Source organism: Mauremys reevesii, linkage group 4, assembly GCF_016161935.1.
Source record: "Mauremys reevesii isolate NIE-2019 linkage group 4, ASM1616193v1, whole genome shotgun sequence".
NCBI classification, from domain to species: Eukaryota; Metazoa; Chordata; order Testudines; family Geoemydidae; genus Mauremys; species Mauremys reevesii.
In genome coordinates, this window is record NC_052626.1 from 95,580,379 (window position 1) to 95,593,166 (window position 12,788).

Genomic DNA, 12,788 nt, shown 5'->3' on the forward strand with positions numbered 1-12,788 from the left:
TTTTAAATCCTGCCAAGCTACTGAGCAACCAATCTAAACAGAAGCTGAGGGCACTTAGAACCTCCAGGTGTTGCTCAGCCCCCTGCAGGCCCCAATATGATTTTCTCTGAACTGCAACAATAACAAAAATTGCTAGAGAAACTTCTCTACCACCATATTGTTTATATTAGCGTAACATCTAGAGTTCCGAACTAAGATCAGGGGCCCTAATGTGTTGGGTGCTGTACATATACATAGTAAGAGACAGCTCCTATCCCTGAACAGGTTTGAAGCTAAATAGACCTGATAGATAAAAGGAGGGGGAAAGGAAATATTACTATCATCACTCAGAAAAATCCTTTTGTTGTAATATCTTAAAGCAACACATGTTTGTTACGGGGAAAAACGTATTGTAATATGTAAACAAATTCTGATCCCTGAGGGCCAACTTTACTAGGCTTCTTAATGAAGCAGCTCAGGAATGAGAGTCTGTAGTTATTCAGACTAGTAAGCAAGTTGATAATTCAACATACATACATAATTTTCACAATGGTAATTTTTGTTTTCAGTTTCGCAAGATAATGGTGTCAAAGGTTACATGGTATGCACAATTCTGCAATTTCAATTTTTAATTTTAATTTGTTGAGAGATTCTCAAAAGTAGTGCGTCAAAATATTCATGATGTATTTTATTTATATATGGGGTGGGGGTGGGGGTGGGAGATTTCTCTATTGATTTAAATAGAGCTGGGCTGATTTACCCTGGCTGAGGATTTGGTCATGTACTTGAAACCACTGAGTTGTAATGTGCTCTTAGCTGCACCTGTGCAACCCCAAGTTCATGGGGGTTGTCCAGGTATAACAAAAGAGAACTTGGAGCTTTAGTCCTTTGCTATGGATTTCTTTGTCAATGTGGTGTTTGTTCCGTCTCTAGGAATTGCAGTTTCTCTCCTTCCTCGTGGCTTTTTTTCATCCCTTGTACTTTATATTGCTTCCTAATTGACAAAGAACATCACCCGGGGGAAAATGTCACCCAATTCAATGTGCTTTAAATATGAGCATTGGCAGCAGGCCATCTTCGTTTGTGCTGACTCAGCATTACTTTTCACCACAGTACAAAACACTCATTGCGTGCCTGAATAAAAGCCTCTCCCCCTTCTCCCCATTCCCCCATAACACACACTAATAAGGAGACCTGGAAGCTCGTGCTCAAAGCTAAAGAAGGAAAGGGACTGTGTAATCTGCAAACTTTTTACACTAGTGAACCAGTTTAGTAACTTCAACACAAACTACACAAAGGTTATGTGGGCATTTGTGAGATGGCTAATCACTGTGACTATAACAATTAAAGGATCTAGTCATATGTGATAACTTAACTGATATGTGATAATCTTCTGAAAAAGATTAAAGACTGGTAGAGGTTTATGCTGACTTACTTATGAACAAAATCTTATTGTGGTTACAGAACAACAGCACCCATAGCTCTTATGGAAACAACTCTATTTCACCCACTGACCATGAATAGGGAGCATGAGTAGAACGAGTCCTCTGAATACTCATTATTTATTATTTTTCATATCCACAGCTAGTAACTTTCTTGTTTAGGTGAAGTGGCCAGACATTTAATTGTTCCATTATTCACCATATGAAAACAATGGTTAAATTCTATATTTTCTTTATATGCAAATGATGCAAGAATGAATATGGCTTATGTTAGTTTGACTTATGAAATGCTCTTTTCACTAAGAGGTAATAGCTACATATGTAGAGAGATTAATATGGAATGTGCCCAATAAATGGTCACTGAAATGATGAACAGATCAAACAATGAATTTTTAAAAAGCACATACTTAATCATAACAGTGAAATCAATGCATTATCTCAACAGGGCTGAATCACTGATAGTCACTGCAGCCAAAAATGCCACGTTTTGTCATTCGCTGACATGCACACTTTCCAACTGGGTTGTTTTACCTGTTTCCTGGTCCGTGTCTTCCCTGTTCTAAGTTTGATGTATCTGGCTATCAATTCATTCCTACCTGAAATGAAGAAGAATTTACAATGAGGGCCAAACAGCCACAATTCTGTAAATGGAGCTATCAAACAGCATGATTTAAAAATATAAGATCTACAAATGTGAGGATAGTCTGATTTTTATATAATCTGATTTTCATTTATAGAAGTGGCATTCATCAATATTTTTATCATTTACTTTTCTTACCTTGTCTGTAATGTTCTGTATTAAGGAATGTGTATATAACAAACAAGTATATGTATATAAATAAAATATAATCCTACTTGAGTCCTGCAAACACATTAATGGAAACCTCAACTAGACAGTGAAAAGTTGAAGACACATGTCCCAGTGACTGTGCAGCTCCTTAGTGGCTGTAATCCTTGATTCCCACTGTTTTAAGAGAGGGTGGCTGCTTGCTGTGGATTTCTCAAGTTCTGCTCTGTGATTTTAGACAGACACACAGGCCAAAATTTCCAAATGCCAGTTTATAAACTTGGACATCTAAAGGAGCAGATAATTTCCAGAGGATCTAATGCCGCTACAACTTTCAAGCTGAAAATCTGGTCTCTTCTTTAGTTAGGGTGACCAGTCAGCAAATGTGAAAAATTGGGACGGGGGTGGGGGGTAATAGGAGACTGTATAAGAAAAAGACCCAAAAATCAGGACTGTCCCTATAAAATCGGGACATCTGGTCACCCTATCTTTAGGTCTCCTACCTTTGGAATTCTGGTGCGAACATTTTGGCCTTAACTACTCTGTGTCTGTTTCCCATGTTTAAAATGAGGCTCAGAAAATATATCCACCTTGCTGAGGTTTTGAGATGATTGGATAATTACTTTGTAAAAGTGCTTTGAGATCCTCCAATGAAAGAAGCTCCGATCCTGATTCAGCAAAGGTACTTAGGCACATACTTAACTTTAAGCAAACAAGTTCTTGCATTGACCTGCTTAAATAACTTGCTTAATAGAGGACTATAAGCACACTTACTTATTTTAAAACTCTAGTTCAGTTTTAAACATACTCTTTGAACACAGGATTTCAAAGTCTAAAGTTGGTCTGCTTTCTCAGCCAGAGAGCATGGTGTTTAATGCAACTAAAATTTTCTTTAAAAATCTCCCTCCTAAACATTACTGACATCAAGGTTAATGAAGTTTCTATGATGTCCTATTCATTTTCACTTTATATTATATAATATAATCTCCACATGATCTGTATTATTCTCACCATGTTGAACAAATGTTATGCTAATTTAGAGTCATGTTTGTGTTAAACACAAGGTAAAATAAGCAAGGTACCAGTGAGAATGAGAGGACTTAAAAGAGGTTTTTTTTTAATTGCAGGTTGAAGACTAAGGTACTAGTCTCACCACCCACTGGGTCACTTTGAAGTTAGCTAGCAGGGTGTCTGACTAGAAGGTGCAGTTAGTTGTTATGTCCATATCAGACAGATATCCAAATTTGTACTGGTTTGCTGTTGTGGGGGCAGATACAGACATTTTTAAATAAGGAACCTACACTGGAAGGGGCACCTGTTAAATGGAGCATGTAACCAGGGCCACACACAAGTTTTTTGGGCCAGGGTAAAATCTAAAACTAAATCACCCAAACCAAAAAATTATCAGTGCAAAAACACTGAGGGAAGGCTGGTGGGGAGGGAGGCATGTTGGAAAGACATGCCTGCCCCACACTCAGCTACAGGCCTGAGGGGCTGGGCCTGGTTCCACATAGGTGTTGCAACCTGGCACATGGGATCACAGCACCACTCATGATGGGGGGTGGGCAGCCAGGCCAAACTCGAGTGAGTGATGTTGTGACTTGGTGCATGGGGTTCGGCTGAGCCAAATTTGAATGGCTCTGTGACCCCCTGGCCTAGGTCACAAGCCCACTTACTCAAATTCCATGGGCTTGGGGGCCCTCTCAAATAGTGAGTCTAAGGCAGTGGTCCCCTGGCAGGCGCCAGACGAAGGACCACTGCGGCAATGGAGCACCCGCCGAAATGCTGCCGAATTTCGGCGGCGACGCTTCTCGATGACGTTGCTTGCCATCGACAAGCGATGTCATCGAGAGACGTCCCCGCCGAAGTTCGGGAGTGACGCCTCTCAATGACGTCACTTGTCGACGGCAAGCGGCATCATCGAGAGGCATCCCCGCCGAAATTCGGGGGCGACGCCTCTCGATGACATCACTTGTTGGCGACAAGCGTCGTCATCGAGAGGCGTCCCCGCCAAAATGCCGCTGAAATTCGGCGGCATTTCGGCGGGTGCTCTCCCGGGGTCCAGGACGCAGGCGCATTAAGATGCCCCCACGGGCACCATGGCACCCGCGGGCACCGCGTTGGGGACCACTGGTCTAGGGGAAACTGCTCCTTTTGCCCATCCTCTCTGGGAGGGCCTACACATAACACAATTATTTAAACTAGGCTCCCCCCCGCCCCTGCCTTCCCCACCACCTTCCACTCTAAACCTAATTTTACATCTTTTCTGGAAAGTGTCACCTCCAGCAGTGGAACACTCCCGTCCCTTTTGTAGTTTATTCATATTCTCTGTGCATAGATAGATGAATGTGAAAAGTGGATCTGCACTCCCTTTGCTCCCCTTCAGTTTGGGCCTGGACTACATGTCAGAGCTACCTGGAATAAGTAATTACGGTGGTGATGCAAAGTTAGTGACTACATTACAGGACATTTAAGGCCAAACTTCAAAAACCAAATTTTATACGTGCAAATAGTTACACAATAGCCTAAATCTGCATACACAAAATCAGCCAAATGAGCAGTTAGCTGTCTAATTAGATGCAAAATCTCATCATTAGGCAGGCTGAAAACAGATCCCTGACAGCAATTCTGCAACGCACTATGTCAGGACGGTACAACCTATTTTCAGGGAACAATAGCCCTGTCCTATTATCCTGAGTAATTCTCAAGTATTCTTTGGTGTTAGCCAAAATATAAATTAAAAATTAATTAAATATTATTAAATTAAAAATTCTGGAAGGAGATTTTAAATGTTACACTACCAACACAATCAAATTGCAACAAAATCAAGAGTAGCAGCACTTATACGATACAACAAAATGGACAGTCCTTGTCAATCTAGCAGTCTTCACACATCTTATATTACTGAGCAAGTTAGCAAAAGAGTAAAAGTCCTGCTAATAGTTCTGTCATTCAGAGCCCAAAACATCTCCTCTATGTTGGTCTCCCTATGTAGGAGATATGGACAGCTTTTTTTTTTTAACAGCTACATTATTTTTATTTAAACATTATATAATACTACCCAGAGCCTAGAGCCGACTGCAGCCTGCTTTCTGCAACCCAGAGCCCCGCCTTCCAACATGGAGGATGATATTTGGTTTCTGTAGCAGCATCCCACGACCTTAGATAACACCAGATACTCCAAATAACAGAGCTAACTGCACAACTGTTCCATGATTGTCAGCCAGGGAAGGAAAATGGTCTAGTTTTGCTCTGAAGCCACAATTCATGGAGAAAACAGCACTAACGTGGTAAAACAGGGAAAAGATCATCTAGAAGTAAAAGGTGGGTGAATGGTCAAGAGACTGAGGCCTGAGCAATGGGAAAGGGCAGGGAAAACACAAATAAAACAATGTCTTCAACACACTATATTGCAGATACACCAGGTCAGCAGCTTCAAGCAATCTTCCCACAATGGTTTTGTACCCCTACACATCCACATTGTCCCTTTAATATGTATTAGGGTAATACAGTGAGTGAAAAACTGCTGAGAAATGAAAAGAGAACAAGGAGGGTGAAGGATTATCACGGTCTTTAATTAGGGAACATGAACAGTGCAAAGGCTCTGGAACCTGGCAAACTTCAGGGAGCTGTGTATGGTTTATCTGTTTGGCCAGGACTTAACAGAGTTGATGTGTTCTTCAGTGTGGCAAGCTGTGAGGAAATTTTACTTAATTTAAGTGCACCTTTTGCTTAAACTAGGGGAGGTGGCCTGCTGTGGAAGCAATGGGAGCCACTTATACATCTTTCAATAAATACATGAATAAAATACTCAGGCCCAGTTCTTCAGTGCAACAAGGTATAAAAAGTTGCCTTAGAGGGAAAGCTGGTGATTCCCATCATGTAAGAAAATCCTTAGTGTAAAGGCAGCATCATCAGCTCTATAGCCCCACATTTTGCATTCATGACAGGCTTGGTGTGGGGGTAGAGTGCTCTCATCACTCCTTAGCCAATGAAGTAGTCCTCATGAGATCATGGCAGTTGGCCTAAGTCACACTTGAGGAAGGAGCTGATAAACAACTTCAGAATATATATTTGTACCACTGTGTGTAAATATATTTAAAACGTGGCCCTTTGCTGATACTCTGGAAGATTACTTATCTAGAGTGAGTTTTATATTAAGATTAGGCATACCAGCTCAAGAACTAAATCTATTCATCTGGCCTAAATTCACCAGCACCCCAAGTCATTCCCCCATTCTAAACTATCACCACATTTTTGTCCTTGGTCAGAGTCAGGGTAAAGGGGAATGGAAAGACAGCTTAGAGCCACTGAGCATGAACTGAGCAGAGCTGATTGAGCCCAAGCTGCCACCTGCCCTGAGGAAAATTTCACTAATCAATAAGCATGAACAATAACACGTCTTAATACACACAAATTATACATTCATTGTGGTATTTAGAATCACAACCCCCTCAATATTATCCAAACTGTTGAAGCTGAGATGCAGTAATTCACCTGAAAGAAATTTTAGGCATTTCTATTATTTCATTTAAAACACTGTTATGATCTGTACATAATTCTCCTCTGATCTAATACTGCCACACCCAAGTATTAAAAAATAAGATTTTTTTTTAAATTGTCATGATTTTTAAGTCAAAGTTGGTTTGACCGTTTAGTGGTCATGTTTTCAAGCTTTTCTCCTCAACCATGAGGGCTAGACACTTTTTTTTAATGAAATTTGTGATGGTCATATAATCACCTGACAGGAGCTGAAGCTTTTAAAAAACCCACCAAATACTGCAAGGCTAATATTCAAACATTACCCCTAATCTGACTCCCATCTGCACACAAATAGATAGCTTGAGTTAAGTGGTGCTCAATACTCAAGCTAGCTGGCCCATCCTGGGGCATGGGTGACTAGAGTGCTGCTTCGCAGTTTGGTTGTTCTCTCTCATGTTAGGATAGCTTGATTCTTGCATGAGTGCCATTACTTGAATGTAGTAATGTGAGCTAACAGTTGTAGTGAGACAAACCCTAAGCAACAGAGCATACAAGATAACCAAGACCTTACAAATCTTCTAATGGCCATAGTTTTCCTTCAGGGGAGAAATGAGCCCCAAGTCTAATCAGGGAAGAAGATACTTCTGCCTTAGAAGTCTCAATAACATACCAATATCAGTCTAGCCAGTGTTATCTGAGAAGCCTTAACTAACTAAGCCTTTCTTAGACTCCACCTGTAAAATAAACATTGCCTAACACATGAAAGGAACTAGAACTCTCCAAATAAAAGTTTAGGGTCTTTGTGTTATCTGCCAAGCAACACATTCTCTCTTTTTCCAAAATCAGACTGGGTCAGAAACTGACCAAACATGGAAATGGAGGGAATTTTAAGGAAGCAAAAAAGGCAAGACAGGATATTCCTAAAACACACCCTGTCTTTTTGAAGTAGCAAGAGGCTGAAACAAAATGGGACTCAAGGAACCACCTACACCAGATATTAGAAATCCTAGGAGTTGCACAGTGTCCCTGATTAGATATGTATGTGCTTCTCCAAGAAGAGTATGTTTGTGGTAATGTTTTCTCCACCCTTCTCCTAACGGGTAAAAAATAATATTTATGGAGATTGCCAAGTGGAAAAGAAACCTCACGCTCATGAACTGGAAATGTTCTATTCCTTCTTGTCTTTTGTTATGAGAATCAGTCTCCTACTTGGAATTTTTTGGTTCAGGTATCAGACAGTCTTGGGAAGGTGCCCAGTGAGATAAGGCACATCTCCAGAGCAGAGGAATCTTACTGAGCCTATTCCAAGGGATATGGAGACTGGAGGAAAAGCCTCCCTTCCTCAGAAAGGGCCAAGACCATGGGGGATTAAATTTCATTTTTTTAAAAGAATGTTTGATGTGGGTTTGTTTAAAAAAAAGAAAATTCAAGTTTGTAGGCTTCTTCCAGACCCACCTGTAAAATAAGCTTTAAAAAAAATTACAAGTTGTCCCTTGGTTGATACAGTGGAAGATACATTTTAAAACTAGAGCAATATTTTGTACTCATTCTAGAAACTACTTGGAAAACAGTAGCATATCAAACTTTTCTCCCTGCAGAGTTAGGAAGACATCAGTGTATTAGTTGTATTTGGAACAAATTTGAAATATTTCTTTCACAGCCATGAGGGTTAGTGACTTTTTTTATTTAAATGAAAGATTAAATTACATGGAAGTTGACAGCACTCACTCTGAAGAGATTTCTATTCTCCACGGGAAAGCAGAATTTTCAAATCTTTCTGATATAAGTATGCTATACAATGCAAAGAAAACTCTTAATAATTGTGGCACTAGCAGACACTATTATTATGCAGCATATATCTACACACACAAATATACCACACGAATGGAGCAACATTCTGTTTTCAAAATATTTTTATCTTCAAATAGTTGTGAAAAAAGTATTTTCCATAATTCACACTTCACGATTCAGTTGAAATTCACACACCCACACTGAAACTATGGACACTCAGCTGCAGAGCCTCAGCTGGGGTAAATTGCCACAGAGTTATGGCAATTTGTACCAGTGGTGGATCTGCCCCATAAGCTAGCAGGCCAGGTTTCATTCCATTCTCTAGGCATGATCTATCATTCCAGTATTATGCTGAAATCAGTCGAGTTACACCAGCGCAGAACTGGAAGAAACGCAGGGATGAACTGTGCCCTCTAGCTTTATAGCTGCAGGGCAGTGTGGAGTTTTGCAATCTCTTTATTTGGAAAGTTAATGACACAAATTAAAACATTGCACCCAAAGCCCACGATAATAGCTGCCTTCAAAATATGTGTGCTAATAATAAATAATATATTAAGTATAGAAAATTAAACCATTTTAATAACTTGAAAATGGCTAGGGAATGAAAAAAGTTCTCATATTCAGTAGCAAAATACAAATAATTAGAATGAAAAAATAAGCAAACTTGAGATTCCTCTTTTTATGTAACTATATATTGTTAATTTCCCCAAATAACAAATGGTATTTCAGATATATGCATGGGTATTGCTCTGTGTTTAGGACCTGATTACAAACATTTATTTACAAAGATTTCATACCCAAAACAGTATTCTCACCATGGCCAAGATTTTCAGTAGTATCTAGTGGTTTTCGAGTACCTGAATTTTTGACTGCCCAACCAGAACCCCCTAAGGAGGGCTGATTTTTAAAAGTTCTGAGCACCCAGCCTTAGACCAAATCTTGTTGTCAATGGGAATTTTCCTTGACTGAGGACGCAAAGCCAAATCCTTATGTGAGACCTCTTACAAACTTCACTTGGACAATTCATGTAAATAAAGGAACCAGGATTTGGCCTCTTTGTTTTGTCGTGCAGGAGGGCCTGCTCCAGATACCATTGAAGTTACTGGGAGTTTTTTCCACTGACTCCAGTGGGAGGTGGATTGGGCTCTATTTGCTGTTTTGCTCTACAAGAACTTGATTCTGAGTACACCTCATTGATGGCAGTGGGAGTTGAGGGTGCTCAGCACTTCACATGAGTAGTCAGCACTTTGCAGGATTGAGCCCTGAACTTTTCCACTCCATTTTGCAAGCATAAAATGCAGCTCTTGGAGCATTTGCCCAAAAGTGTATGTGGTGTTTTCTAAAGACACTGTAAAGCCAAATTAACTAACAAGAAGCGTCTTGTAGATAAAAGAGCGCTAAAAGTCAAGAACTGGTTAAACAGTTTAAATGCGCAAGTAAGACATCCTCTATTTAAATGTTATGGGCAAATCTATTTTAAGCTTTTAAAAATATTAAGGGCAGGTGTTTAAGTCATCCACATACTGAGTTTTAAGAAGGCTTAGGGTAGGGGGTTGGGCTCTGCTTCCTATGCAGGCAGCATTTTGTTCAGACAAGCTTACTGCAGAAGGTCACATGACATAGGCCAAATAAACAGCATCTGGGGATTTTCAATTACAGACCTTCACCCAGCATGCCTGCACTGTAATCTCTACCAGATGAGGCTCAGGCCTCACTATTTTCAATAATTCACACACTGTGTACACATAACATGACAATAAGGGCATTCATGCAACCGCCTGATTCGCACATCAAAGCTCCCAAATGGCCAGCTGTAAGCATGCTTACTGCTGAATAATTCATTCTTTTCACAGGCTTGAAAAAACGCTCAGCAGGAGTTGGCAAGCTTGTGTTCTTTCCTGTGTGGTATGCTAAACTCAAATTTTGAAAGAGGTACAGGCCCACTAAAAAGAGTCAGAGCTCCAGCCATTTGAATATATATTTGTGAGCATTCAGATGGTCGCTTTAAAAAAAGCAATCAACTAAACAAGCTAAATTTCCAAGTGGAGGAGAGGGAGATAAGATGAAAAAGCGGACACATTTCTGGGGCAGGTGTTTATTAAAAATAAAACAGCTATTTTAATGTAAGATTTCTGTATTGCATAAATTATACGAACATGAATATCTCATACTCATCAGATGCTTAACAGTTTACAAATTCACCTAACATTTCCATGTATCTAGCATAGTTTTTTCTATTGTATCACAATATGGGTTTTATTTCACTCGTATATAAAATATGAAAAATGCAAAAACACAGAAGCCAACCTTGAAAGTCCTGAGTAGGGTTCTTATACAACTGGACATAAATAAATCCTTTCTCTGTTTGAATTTTTAACAGCATATTTGGAATTTTGCAGCTATATATTTCTAAGCATTCAGCTCACTATGTTTTTTGATAATAGTGACAAATTACTGCATAAAATTTCGCAGATTCTAATTACTTTTTGTGCTATTTTTCTATATACTAAAGCACTATTTCGTAAAGAAATAGCCTGCTCCATAGTATCAAGTTTTCTTATCTGTCAATCAACTCCAGAACCAGCAGGATCAGCTAGTCGTGACCTCCCCTCATAGCAAACACATGCTGCTTACCAGCTGTGGACTGTGTATTTTTACACCCTTTTCTCTATCATTCAGAATGGTTTCCTCTTAATCACAATAATCCCAAAAGTGCTAAAACATATCAATCGTCCTTTAAGCCCTGCCTACAAAAGGCCAGCCGTCCTGCCTTTATGGGCTTGTCCAACAGCAGCTGATACTTCATTCAACTACAAATCCAATTTAGCAGTTACAAGAGGTTTAGCATCACTGGAAAAATATTGGTGTTGATCCTGTGCTCTTAAGTCAGCAAATATTCCTTTGCCATATTGTTTTGCTTTTTCTGTCATATTTGCATTTCAGATGAATTTCCCTAAGTGACTCCAACAGAATTTAACCTCTGAGCTGACAATATTTACAGCCAATCAAATAGAGATTTTTTCAAATTCATTTACAACAGTTACAGAAATATAAAGCTATTAATATTCTAAGTGTTACCCAAGTTGTAACATAATTATTCACTCAAAACCACAAATCACATTTCATATAGATGAACTGTACAAAAAAATATTTGCTATATTCCTGTGGTGAAGTTGCGAGTGATCTTTCACTTTTACATGGAAGATAATTTGAATTTCCAAATTATCTGATGAATACAATCATTTAAATTCCCCGCTTTCATTTGTTATTTAAAGAGCACCATAAATACAGTGCTTCACAAAACAAAGATGGAGTCCCTGTCCAGGGAGTTTACAATTAAAGGGCCAGATTCTGAAAAGCCATTTTGCAAATCAATGGGATCACACGCCTAGAGCTTGATTAGCACTTAACAATGTGAGTTGGGGCAGCGCATAGTTGTGCTGCCCTAGGAACAGAATAGGGGCCTGCTTCCCCCTGGTTCCACAGGGACCGTAATCTGCACCATACCTATACCTGGCAGAGAATATTCCTTCCTCTGTGCTCACTCATCATTGCAAGGCTGAAACCAACGTTCTGTCCATGCCCCTACCCATGTCCTCTCTTGTGCAGATGGGGGAGAGTGGATCAATGGCTGCTTTTTCCCCTAAATTGTGACCTGTGTAGGCTGCCAACATAGGGAAGTAATGGGATGTCTTACATACCCTTATTCCCTCCATGGACACACAAGCCAGCTCATGAGTGAACTCATAAGGATGTGCAGAATGTGGCCCTAAATTTATACAGGAACAACAGGAGGAAGAGATAGACATAGGAAGGAGTTGTGAGAACACTATGATCATGGGGTACTTGAGGTGGGTGCTGTTTGTGTCATGAGAATCATCTGAGTTAGTTTTATATTTTTAACAAATAAGATTATAATAAGCCTTTAAAGTTTAATTATATACAAATGAACTGCTAGGAAAGTGTACTGTAAAAATGGGTACCCCCGCAAGACAGGAAAAGGACAAGGCCCAGGAAACAGAATAATATAAACAATTCTCCTGGATGTTGATGGACTTATATTGATAACTTATTGAAGTTATAATACAATTATGTTCCTAAAGAAAAGAGCCTTTTATGGTTCTTGGTTATTTAAAAAATAGCCAAAACCCTAGTAATCTCAGATTTAAGCAGTAACACAAAATAATTTACAAAGCAAAAGGGAGATGACCTAACAGGATACATGGAATAATTATCCTTTTAATATTAGGCCTTGCACTCAATAGCTTGTTATTTATCCCAGCTTCAGTTTTAAAGACTTTTTTTTT

The 12,788-nt window shown here is 39.5% G+C and overlaps 1 protein-coding gene across 7 annotated transcripts in view; it reads right to left on the reverse strand.

The window, feature by feature from the left end:
* Positions 1 to 12,788, reverse strand: part of TEAD1 (TEA domain transcription factor 1) — a 151,523-nt gene that overhangs the window by 66,642 nt on the left and 72,093 nt on the right. For all 7 annotated transcript variants that reach the window (XM_039536327.1, XM_039536329.1, XM_039536328.1 and 4 more), the window contains exon 3: positions 1,953 to 2,017. In XM_039536327.1, the coding sequence (XP_039392261.1) occupies positions 1,953 to 2,017 (65 nt within the window). The remainder of the gene's footprint in view (positions 1 to 1,952; positions 2,018 to 12,788) is intronic.